The sequence below is a fragment of the Schistocerca americana genome, chromosome 1, assembly GCF_021461395.2.
Source record: "Schistocerca americana isolate TAMUIC-IGC-003095 chromosome 1, iqSchAmer2.1, whole genome shotgun sequence".
Classification (NCBI taxonomy): Eukaryota; Metazoa; Arthropoda; class Insecta; order Orthoptera; family Acrididae; genus Schistocerca; species Schistocerca americana.
The window spans coordinates 419009711-419022843 of NC_060119.1; the positions used below are offsets into that span (position 1 = coordinate 419009711).

At 44.3% G+C, this 13133-nt stretch overlaps 1 protein-coding gene across 1 annotated transcript in view; it reads left to right on the top strand.

Moving 5' to 3' along the window:
• Positions 1-2015: 2015 nt before the first annotated feature.
• The window catches only part of LOC124623303 (CLIP domain-containing serine protease 2-like), a 91236-nt gene continuing 80118 nt past the window's right edge, over positions 2016-13133 (top strand). The window contains exon 1 of the mRNA XM_047149027.1: positions 2016-2108. Within this exon, the coding sequence (XP_047004983.1) occupies positions 2033-2108 (76 nt within the window). The 5' untranslated portion in view covers positions 2016-2032. The remainder of the gene's footprint in view (positions 2109-13133) is intronic.

The window sequence follows — 13133 nt, forward strand, 5'->3', positions numbered from 1 at the left end:
TGAATGTGCCGGCACGGAGATCCGTACGCTATGGCTGCTCAGAGGGAACTGGGTTCGGTCGCGGCGGCATCCGATTTAAATACCCCCCGCCCGCGGTGCGCTCCCTCCGCTGTCCGCGCCCACGCGCCACGGTCGCGCGGTGGAACAGATTGCGACGACATCTGAGATGACGTCGGTGTGATGGCTCTGTCCGCCGTGGTCGTCACAACTATACGTTGGCTCGATTTACTCCTGATTAACCCAATCGCTGGTTCCCAAGCCTTGCTAAGATTATGACCACAGTCACGGTTTATGAGGTAGTCATTGGCGCGAATTTCGATGACCTCTCTAACAACGCTGTCCCAGTATCTCGACGTCTGTACCAGAATCTTCGTGCGTTCATACTCCATGGAGTGATTTTCCGACAAACAATGTTCAGCGACCGCCGCCTTGCTCGGATACATCAGTCGAGTGTGCCTCTGGTGTTCACGGCATCGATCCTCGACGGTACGCATCGTCTGGCCAATATATGACTTGCCACATTGACACGGAATCTGGTACACGCCGGCCTTACTCAAACCGAGGTCATCTTTGGTGCTCCCCACCAGTGCACGAGTTTTATTCGGAGGACAAAACACAGTTCCGACCCGGTGTTTCTGCAAAAAGCGGGCGATTTTCCCCGAGAGTGCGCCTGTATATGGAATAAACGCAGTGCCTACCTCCTCCCTCGTGATTTCATCCATCTCCACAGGTTGTGCTGTAGTGGCTGGGTGGAGAGCACGTTGAATCTGCCACTCTGAGTACCCATTTTTTCGAAATACAGTTCTCAGATGTTCCAATTCCTGGGCTAGACTCTCTGCGTCAGAGATAGTGTGCGCCCTATGTATTAGAGTTTTAAGTACCCCATTCCTCTGTGAAGGGTGGTGGCAGCTGTCTGCGTGCAAATACAGATCAGTGTGCGTTGTCTTCCGATACACCCCAAGACCTAGGGTGCCGTCAGCCCCTCTCTTGACCAAGACGTCAAGGAAAGGTAATTTACCCTCCGTTTCAGTCTCCATAGTGAATTTGATGTTGGGGTGTATGGAGTTTAGATGTGTAAGGAAGTCAAGGAGCTTATCCATACCATGTGGCCAGATGACGAACGTGTCGTCCACGTAACGGAAAAAGCAACTAGGTTTCCATTCGGATGACGAAAGGGCTTCCTCCTCGAAGTCAGCACACATCCTGAGGATTTAACGAATACTTAATTTGATAGTGTTGGGAAGTGTGTGTGTTGGGGGTGGGGGAAGGAGGAAGAATAGAAATTGTAAAGGAAGATCGCTTGACCAAAGTGAGCAAGTACTTTGTGGTTGTAATTAAATTGCAGCTATGCATGGGAGCCCAGTGTGAACTAGAACTATCGCATGGCAGTGAAACCTGGTACATATTCTGATGTGTTGATGTGGAACCGATTTCTGCTACTAAAAATTTGTTCCAGTGTGGGTCAACAGGTGCAAATCTACGCTGTGAATGCAAGAAAGACGTAAAGAATGTTTCCATATGTAACGAATTCGCAATAGGACAAGTGGGAAAAGATTTGCTTGCACCTGTGACCAAAATGGGAACTACTTTTTACAGCGGAAATCCGTCCCGCATTAACGCATTCGAATATCTAGCAAGTTTCGCTCCCATACGATACCTGCAGCCAACACTGGACCTCTGTGGATAGCTGCACTTTAATTGTAACTACTCGGTACAAGTTGGTGTGGGTGGCAGGATTTATGAAGACTTGAAGAGGCTTGAACAGGACGTGGAAAACCACGTCGAAACAGTCTTCGGACCGAAGACGCAACAGCAGCGGTGTACGGGAGTTCACTCTTGCTGCGGTGAGAGTTTAGCACGGGTTGAGGTTACCGTAATTCCCCGCACCGCTCCCGTCTCGGCCAGCGGCTGCTGCTACGGAACCACACTGCCAACTGGCGGCTGTCAGCTGTCAGCCGGGGGACTCACCGGCAGAGGGCAGGGCGGGCGCGCCGGCGGCCGCAGCCGCGCCGCCGGTCCAGTGTGCGGCAGCATGGCGGCCGGCGCGTCGCGGCTACTGTGCGTCTGCGCCTGCGTCTGGCTGCTGCTCGTGCCGGGCTCGCTAGCGCGTAAGTACAGCTACCCGCCGGCGCTCTGCGTACGCGCTAGGAACGTCACAGTCCAACAACTCGTCGAGAAACTGGAATTATAATTCGATAAGGAAGGCGATACAGGAATCGTCCTTGTATTAGGATGAAGGGTATCAGACGGATGCCATATTCCTTGACTTCCGGAAAGCGTTTGACTCGCTGCCCCACTGCAGACTCCTAACTAAGGTACGAGCATACGGGATTGGTTCCCAAATATGTGAGTGGCTCGAAGACTTCTTAAGTAATAGAACCCAGTACGTTGTCCTCGATGGTGAGTGTTCATCGGAGGTGAGGGTATCATCTGGAGTGCCCCAGGGAAGTGTGGTAGGTCCGCTGTTGTTTTCTATCTACATAAATGATCTTTTGGATAGGGTGGATAGCAATGTGCGGCTGTTTGCTGATGATGCTGTGGTGTACGGGAAGGTGTCGTCGTTGAGTGACTGTAGGAGGATACAAGATGACTTGGACAGGATTTGTGATTGGTGTAAAGAATGGCAGCTAACTCTAAATATAGATAAATGTAAATTAATGCAGATGAATAGGAAAAAGAATCCCGTAATGTTTGAATACTCTATAGTAGTGTAGCGCTTGACACAGTCACGGCACAAATGGTTCAAATGACTCTGAACACTATGGGACTTAATATCTATGGTCATCAGTCCCCTAGAACTTAGAACTACTTAAACCTAACTAACCTAAGGACATCACGCAACAACCAGTCATCACGAGGCAGAGAAAATCCCTGATCCCGCCGGAAATCGAACCCGGGAACCCGGGCGCGGGGAGCGACAACGCTTCCGCACGACACAGTCAAGTCGATTAAATATTTGGGCGTAACATTGCAGAGCGATATGAAGTGGGACAAGCATGTAATGGCAGTTGTAGGGAAGGCGGATAGTCGTCTTCGGTTCATTGGTAGAATTTTCGGAAGATGTGGTTCATCCGTAAAGGAGACACTAATACGCCCTATTCTTGAGTACTGCTCGAGCGTTTGGCATCCCTATCAGGTCGGATTGAGGGAGGACGTAGAAGCAATTCAGAGGCGGGCTGCTGGATTTGTTACTGGTTGGTTTGATCATCATGCGAGTGTTACGGAAATGCTTCAGGAACTCGGGTGGGAGTTTTTAGAGGAAAGGAGGCGTTCTTTTCGTGAATCGCTACTGAGGAAATTTAGAGAACCAGCATTTGAGGCTCACTGCAGTACAATTTTACTGCCGCCAACTTATATTTCGCGGAAAGACCACAAAGATAAGATAAGAGAGGTTAGGGCTCGTACAGAGGCATATAGGCAGTCGTTTTTCCCTCGTTCTGTTTGGGAGTGGAACAGGGAGAGAAGATGCTAGTTGTGGTACGAGGTACCCTCCGCCACGCACCGTATGGTGGATTGCGGAGTATGTATGTAGATGTAGATGTAGGTATTGTATGAGCTAGGAAAGACTACGGAAAACCTAACCCACAGTAGCCAGATAGTGGTTTGAACCCTTTCCCTTCTGAACACAAGTCCAGTGCTCCACCAGGAAGCAGAATTCACTGTAGACTGACTGGATATTTACTACACCACCTGCCATTTTTAACTATAAAAAGACTGGCTACGATACATTAGAATTCGAAGCGCCTTGTGTGAGTTCAATTCATCGTCGGGTGTGAGAAGTACATTAAATTATATATTTCACTGAAACTGAATCTTCATAATAAAATCAACCAGCCTACACATATGTATATAGTTCGTTAACACTACCACACTATCACCCATGCAGGCCGCACTGTGGCAGCCAGAAAGAAAAATACGCTGTGCCAGTATCTGGAATCGTGGAACTCCTTACCACTCAGGCCCCCAGACCTCCTTCCTCCCTCCTCTACACCCGTTATAGCTCCTCCAAGCAGTGATTTTCTACAAAGTTTTAGTTTCAGCTGTGTCATTTTTGTTCATTATACACCTTACAATCGCCGGCCAGTTTGGCCGAGCGGTTCTACGCGCTTCGATCTGGAACCGCGCGGCCGCTACGGTCGCAGGTTCGAATCCTGCCTCGGGCATGGATGGTTGTGGTGTTCTGAGGTTAGTTAGGTTTATGTGGTTCTAAGTTCTAGGGGACTGATGACCTCAGATGTTACGCCCCATAGTGCTCAGAGCCATTTTTCTAAACACCTTGCAATCAGGCAGAACTGACTCCAGCATGACTCACGTTTTCGCGTTATTATTAATCCAGTGTTATCACAATGGTGGTATAATGAATAAAAAACCTTTTAATTAAAACAGTTCACTTGTGGAGCTCATATTCTGCCGAAATAGTGTAACATCGTAGATAATCCAGTGTTTTACAAGGGAACCAGAATCATCAAAAACGAACCTGGAAAGTAAACGGGCATCTCCGGTGTTCGCACACAGACGAGCCATTAGATAACGTAGAGTTGTTTCCGATCTTGATAACTGTAAATAAATACATAATAGTCGGGAAAAACAAATCCACAGTAGATAATACAAAAGAAAAAAAAAACAGAAACATAAAACTGGTGATCGGTTTCGTCATAATTAAGTCAATTTTATATTCTACCATACTAGAAAGCTCTGTTGACTGGAATAGGATAGCGTATTACCGAAACATTGTCTACAACGTTTTTGAACGACCAGTTTTGTAAGTACTATTCGGGTGCCCGCCTCAGTCTTGTCACCACAGAGAAAGAGACTAGAGAATTTACAGACAAGCTGCTGTATTTGTAACTGGTCTCTTTTTCTCGGAAGTGATGCATAATTCTCGGTAATTTTTGGAGAGCAATGGTTAGAGGGAAAATTCAGAGCTCGGTTAACTGACGTAAACTTGACGACATTGTTCGCCTTACCATCACCAGATATGTCACTATTGTCTGAGGTGGGCATTTTACAATGTGTGTGAAGATTCTTTCAGCTGTGTTCATACAGTGCTACGCCTCCCACAAATGATGTATCAACCAGGCGCTAATGTGTTGTGACTCTAATTCCCAGAAGATACGAAGTTATCGAAAGCGAGGAATAACAGCGTTCAACGTGCACGTACAATTGGACGACCACACTCAGCGACCTTCTGAAATGCCTAGGAAATGATTTCCTTTCCATATATGCGATACGTAGGTTATATATGTATCGTTGATTTAGTACCGTAGGGCTACTACGCTTAGCAACTAAACAAATGCAACAGAATGTAACTTTTAAAAAACTGTCAGTTTTAGTTATTCTATTTTATTTCACTGTGCAACGTTTTAATGAGACAAGAGCATAGGGCTCGTCATTATAAATCTTGAACTCTTTGAAAGAAAAGTCAGAAATTGCAAAACGTTAAACCAGTGGTAGCAAACCTGGTACCCACCGCCCAGTAGTACACGTTCCAGTTTTTATGGTGGGTGGCAGGCAGTTTGGGATTAAAGATATTTTCATTTGGTTTTCATAAAATTTTGACGTAATTGTGATATGCTTTAATTTGCTGCACCTCAGCTTTATAAATTTTATAAAGTAAAGTTACTTTCATACTTCATAAATCACCATTACTATGGAACTGGTGGGCGGTAAGGAACTTTTACTACTAACACAGATACAGAATTGAGGGTACTTAAAATAAGTTGAGTATCCCTGCGTTAGACTATGAAAAGCCGAAACGAGTCCATTTGTTGGCCTGGAACAGGATGGCGAAACCACGCAAAAATCCAAATCAGTAGACGCAGTCAGCTGAACAGTCCTGAACCTTATTTACATAAGCAATTATTTCTTACTTTTCAAAATAATTTAGTAAGCTACGGTTGCAGTTACACAGTAAAGTGGACCTGAAGTGTTCTTGAAGGGGATAGTTTGCCGGAAAAAAGCCCTTGACACTGGATGTGAAGATCTACGGCTTGTCACAGCATTCAGCTCTTCTGGAAGTCAACTGAAAATTTACTCCTCAGAGTACTGCACACTGCTTCGGATGGTGCTTAAGGTCGTACTCGTAATACAACTATTGTTCCTCCGTTTTGTGTTCACGGAATGGATACTGTTATTTTTAAGACAACGGATTTATGTTTTTAACCTTCTGTCTATTAAGCTGTGCTTCGTCGTCAGTGTAGAAATTTTCACCCTATTTGACATCTACTAAAGCTCAGAGGACGAATAGACCAACTATGGCGGGTGGCTGGCTTTGTGGCTAAAAATATTCTTCCTGCCTAAGATGAGTTGCTCCGAGACATTACTCTGTGTGACAGAGGAGTATAAAGTTTTCAGTGTACTACTACGGGATGACTGTGGACAATATTCTAATCGTAAGTGTAGCCACAGTCAGTCTGTGTGGGAGATCGTGAATATTGTTTTACCATCTACCCACAGTTTCAGAGACCCGGTCACTTTTGTTTCACTACTGGTATCATCAATGTAAGAGAATTGCATCTCTGTGCAAACAGAAGTATGTGACAGAAACAGCACGTATTGTGTTTCATTGCCGCTGAGTCACCTTATTAAAACAACACAGACAGCATGATTGCTTCCCGTAGGTCAAATGTTATTTGCTTACGATATTGGAATCAGGGAACTACTGAAAATATCAGAAATGTGCCGAAGTCAGTTATGGCTACCAGCAAAATAAAACAAAGGTGTTCAGTGTTCACAATAAAGTGTTAGATTTTAATTTTCTAAATGCTATTCTGTTATAATTATAAAAGGCCTCAGTTATCTGCATATCACCAATATTAGTTGCTTTCATGTTGTTGAAGTTGCTACTTATAAAGAAAGACGATGACATCATCAGATACCTAATCTTTTCACTAGTATTGTTATATGAAATTTGCTGTGGTCTAACAAGGAAGACGCGAAAGATTAGAGTTTGCCATGTAGGTCATTGGAGACAGAACACAAACTCACATTCGTCAGGAGTTTATTAGGGAAATCACAGTAAACCTACATTATAATGGCTGGGAGGAGATTTGAATCAAAACAAGATCGTCGTCTTACTCACTAAACACTCGGGTTATTGATATGGTGTAAACGTTTAATCGTAGATTAAATCAGATACACTGTTGTTTCTGTAGACACAGTGAGGAGACCCTCGAGGATGTGGAGGATGTCAGAAAAATAAAAATACAGAATGCTTATTTATAAGGGAACCGACATGCTAACGCTACTTCCAGAAATGCTAACAAGTGGTCCTCAGGGACGTTGAAACAGTCTCACATTTAACGATTTTTTTTTTCATTTACACGTTAAAAAGTCAGCACACACATTTCAGTGTATATGCATGTAAAAGCAGAAGATAACTTCTAGATTATTGCAGCCAAGCATTGTCAAAAATATATAAGACATACAGATAACATTACTGCACTCAATCTGGGTGGGAATCAGGTATTACATAACATTTATTTTAACTATTAGGCCTATAATTAATTATTCATTTGTCTGCTCTGCTTCGAAATTCGTGATCTGGCCACAAATATATGCTTTAGGTTCCTCTCATATTATACAAGTAGCTAAACTTTTTAAGCTTTTTGGAAAATTATAGAACATGTGTTCCTGAAAAATGGACAATTTTCTGGACTCCTGACTTTAAAAACTCTTCATTAAGATCGTTCTTATTCCTTCCACTGACTCCATTTTGCGAGAGATATACATCATTTATGACAGTTTTCATTGAGCAGTAAATGTACGAAGAAGCACTAGTCAGTAGGCCACGTCTTTCAAGAGTGTTCTAAAAGAAGTTCTTGAATACATACCATAAATTACTCGCATTACCCCAGAGAGGGCACAAAAAGCTTAAGCTTGTCTAACTTGTATAATGTCATGGAGTGAAAGCAAGCTAAGTATGGTTCAAATGGCTCTGAGCACTATGGGACTTAACTTCTGAGGTCATCAGTCCCCTAGAACTTAGAAAGTAAGTCAGTTCTTTAATGCTTATATGTTTGTCAATATTTGAGACACAAATAAGACTTTTAGGCGTTTCTCCAGTTATACATTATGCTTCTCTCAACTGAATTTATTATCAAATGGTTATTTTAATTCATTATCAAGTGATAATTTCAAGATATCAACTCTGGCACACTCTTGTATCCTCATAATTTATGTACACTACTGGCCATTAAAATTGCTACACCACGAAGATGACGTGCTACAGACGTGAAATTTAGCCAACAGGTAGAAGATACTGTGATATGCAAATGATTAGCTTTTCAGAGTATTCACACAAGGTTGGCGCCGGTGGCGACACCTACAACGTGCTGACATGAGGAAAGTTTCCAACCGATTTCTCATACACAAATACCAGTTGACCGGCGTTGCCTGGTGAAACGTTGTTGTGATGCGTCGTGTAAGGAGGAGAAATGCGCACCATCACGTTTCCGACTTTGGTAAAGGTCGCATTGTAACCTATCGCGATTGCGGTTTATCGTATCGCGACATTGCTGCTCGCGTTTGTCGAGATCCAATAACTGTTGGCAGAATATGGAATCGGTGGTTTCAGGAGGGTAATACGCAACGCCGTGCTGGATCCCAGCGGCCTCGTATCACTAGCAGTAGAGATGATAGGCACCTTGTCCGCATGGCTGTAACGGATCGTGCAGCCACGTCTCGATCCCTGAGTCAACAGATTGGGATGTATACAATACAACAACCATCTGCACGAACAATTCGACGAGGTTTCCAGCAGCATGGACTATCAGCTCGGAGACCATGGCTGCGGTTACCCTTGACGCTGCATCACAGACAGGAGCGCCTGCGATGGTGTACTCAATGACGAACCCGGGTGCACGAATGGCAAAACATCATTTTTTCGGATGAATCCAGGTTCTGTTTACAGCATCATAATGGTCGCATCCGTGTTTGGCGACATCGCGGTGAACGCACATTGGAAGCTTGTATTCGTCAACGCCATACTGGCGTATCATCCGGCGTGATGGTATGGGGTGCCATTGGTTACACGTCTCGGTCACCTCTTGTTCGCATTGACGGCACTTTGAACAGTGGACTTTACATTTCAGATGTGTTACGACCCGTGGCTCCACCCTTCATTCGATCCCTGCGAAACCCTACATTTCAGCAGGATAATGCACGACCGCATGTTGCAGGTCCTGTATGGGCCTTTCGGGATACAGAAAATGTTCGACTGCTGCCCTGGCCAGCACATTCTCCAGCTCTCTCACCAATTGAAAACATCTGGTCAATGGTGGCCTAGCAACTGGCTCGTCACAATACGCCAGTCACTACTCTTGATGAACTGTGGTATCGTGTTGAAGCATGGGCAGCTGTACCTGTACACGCCATCCAAGCTCTGTTTGACTCAATGCCCAGGCGTATCAAGGCCGTTATTACGGCCAGAGGTGGTTGCACTGGGTACTGATTTCTCTGGATCTATGCACCCAAATTGCGTGAAAATGTAATCACATGTCAGTTCTAGTATAATATATTTGTCCAATGAATACTCGTTTATCATCTGCATTTCTTCTTGGTGTAGCAATTTTAACGGCCAGTAGTGTATATGTTGGACGGAAATTTCTTGCAGGTTCTGAGCTTCATATAGAAAGCTTTTTCTTTTGAAAAACAGTTTAATGCCATTAAGTTAGTTAGAAACCGCGAGTTACTGATCAACATAATTTCATAAACCCTTCTTTCTGAAACTAGTCTTGGTGTACTACTTATTTCTCTTTGTATCATCTAAAATGCAAACAGACATAGCCTCTGGTAATGTTTTCGTTGAAAAGTCATTAATGCAAAAACGTAAGGGCCCCAAGATGGAAGCTTGTGGGACACTACATGTAATTGGTTCGCATTCCTATGAAGATCCACACCGTATATCAGAACTCTTCGTTATTGACATTTTGTGTCCCATGCTAGAAACGGTGTGAACCATTTAGGAGAATTTTCTGCGGTACCAGGACCTAATTTATTTAAAGGCATGTTGTGAAACTGAAGCGATCCTTCCGGCTCGCCCACGGAAGTTCAGTGGTCACGGTCGGAATCAGCGCCGGGCGTCACTCGAGACAGCTTTGCCTGCCGAAGACGTGTCCGCCAACTAAACTGCAACGCAGGCACCTTAATAAGAATACCACATCTGCACACATGAACGCACTTGTAGGCTCTTTTAAAGCTTAACGTACTGACAAATCAACTATATTGATCACACGTGATACAATCGAGACACTTTAATCAATCAGCTACGCCCCGCATAGCCCACGACTCACCGCCCGTCCTCGCGAGAAATGTGGACAGACTCTCGATTTAGGAAGCTCCACGAAATTGTCTTACATCCAGGCTTTCCTGTCAGTCAGACTCAGGATTAACTAACATGCAGGCAATTTCATTCGCTGTGTAAAACACTTGCCATTATAGAAAAATCACTCTATCTTAAAACAATATAGTAGGCGCCAGTCACAACCCATTTAGAAGTATTACGGGAAGGCCGGCTCAGCATCTCGAAGCTGGACAAAGTCTCCTTCTACCGGATGCCGGATACCATCTGGGGCATTCACAACTGCCGACGACTCAGCCTGCCGACACGGCAGCCAATATGTTACAAAATGTTACTGACAGATAAAATTCTGGTCACGTATCACTTATTGTCTAATGAAGCAAGTGCTTTCTCAATCTACATGTAATGAGCCTACTCAATATCAAAACCCTTTACAAATCCAGTGACTCTGACATTTTGTTATTCGTAATTAGAGGTTACCAGAAAACTATTATATTGACGATCCTAAGCATTTTGTGAGTGCTGACAAAAGTAGAAAAATAGGGAAGTTCGATGAAGTGTGATCAAACGAATCCCGACGCCTGTCAGTGTACATTGGTATGGGATGTGTCCAGCCTTCGCATGTGTGACAGCCTGAATTCTGGTGCGGCACTTTCCGTGAGGTATCTGAATGTCTGTGGACGAATGACAGCTGATTCTTTCTCAAGAACCGAAACCAGAGAAGATGTGATGTTGAACGCTGGGATCTGTAGCGAATCCACGTTCTAACTCATCCCAAAGGTTTAGAAAAGATACCCAGTGTTGTTCAATTTTAGGAGTGTCACCGTCTACAAACCACTGCCTCACATATGCTGCTTTATGACAGGGTGTATTGTCATAGTGATAGGCCTACAGCCTGTCATCGTCTCCGAACTGTTCCTCTGCTGTATGCAGCACACAAAGTTATGAAACGTGTTGGTATCCTTCCGCCTGAAGCGTCTTCTTTAGTCCAGAGGCGACTACTCCCTAGCCGCTACAGACACCCACAACCATACCTCCGTATCTCCGTGCTTCGGTATTGGCACTACCCTTAATGGCAGGTAACGTTCTTCCAGCATTCGCCAAATCCGAACCCTTGAGTCAGATTACCGCACGTTGTAGTACGTTTCATCAGGTCAAATCACTAGTTTCCAGTCATCCACTGTCCAGTGGAGTCGCCGTTTACAGCACCTCAAGCTCCGTGTTAGCGTGCCCTCCAGAAGTGTGTGTCTTATGAGGAGCTGCTCCACCACTGTACTCCACTGTTTGTAATTACCTACACACAATCATTGTGCAAGATGGACTGCTAATAGCTCTTCGGAACCTTTCTGTTGTTACTACTTCTCTCCTGACAACAAAATACTCTCCGCCTCCTTTTATAAGGAAAAGTCCGCCACTTGGGACATCTAGAGGTCAATTCTGGATTACATGCTTTTCACCAGACAGTATGTTCATTTTTTCACTTTCTTAGAAGGGGGCACTCATTGTCGAGTCACGATGTATTAACTATTACACTGAATCAGTTTCCGCCTATAGCTCAGAATGTAAAATAATCGTATTGTGATGAGATAAAAAAGATTTTTTTTGGCGTCATTCAACATTTCGCCACCTTTCTCTTAAGTGCCAACATGGTGAATGTGTGACTGAACCGAGAACTGAGGAATGGTGACTTTGTTAATGTACGTTTATAATATATTGTCACTGAGTAATTGTATAACAGCTCTTGAAGTGAAAGTTTATTTTTTTTTTCTATTTTTAGATCTGTTTTGTGTTTACTGACTTATACTGAATCCAAGATCCACAGCCAATGCCCATAATGTCACTTATAGTTAAGAGGCTCCACCGTGCTGCTCTATAGAAGGTAGTATGTATCAAATTGGGCAATAGGGGGGGGGGGGGGCAGTGTCCGATGTTCGGAATGACGTCTCACATGTTCAATTATTTCAGTCGTTATGGAAACATATGCTGCAAATACAGAAAAACACAGGAGCTAAAGTTACCGCTGTAGCATTCGTAAGCGCAGTGCAGCAGCAGAAGCAGCAGATTAAGAAACAAACGTTTCGCAAGCAATCAGACTGCTACCTCACTGCGCTGTAGAATTCCCCGTCTGGACGCGTTGCGCAGCGCAGGTTCTGCCATGGAACGGCGCCTCTCGAGTAACCGCTGAAAATTCAACCAGCACAATTCCTTTGGCATCTGATACTACTCACATTTGAATAACCAATGGTGAATCTGTTGCACATTAAAAATAAGCAGTGAGAGATATACTGACACCCGCACCGACAAATAGTGCCAGTTTATTCTTGAGACAAAAACGATGAGGAAACACCAAAACTTTTGCCCAAAGATAGTTTTAAACCTACTTTCAACTCTAACTGAACTTATAGTCATTTTCACGTTTTTTTACAAAAAAAGTAAAAGTCGCCAAGTTCGTTCAACAGACGGGTCGATATTTCATGCACTATATGTTGAAGAGACATCTGCCAGTTTGGGAACAAGTTTCCTTTTCTGCACTGTACTTCAGGCGCTGTTGACAACACAATGTCATAATATATAAATTTAATGTGAAGGAGACAGAAAGAAAAGGGAAGGGAAGGTACTGATGATATCAGCTGCATGTGGAATCAGCAGCGACGAGTGAAAATGTGTGCCGACCTGGGACTGAACCCAGGATCTGCTGCTTACTACTAGGCAGTCGCGTTGTAGCTGCGCCACCGGGCCAGTGTTTATAGCAAATGCGCGGACTGTCTCTGCACGCTCCTCGGCCAAGCCACATTCCCACCTAGAGTCATATGTTCAAAAGAACAGACACCAC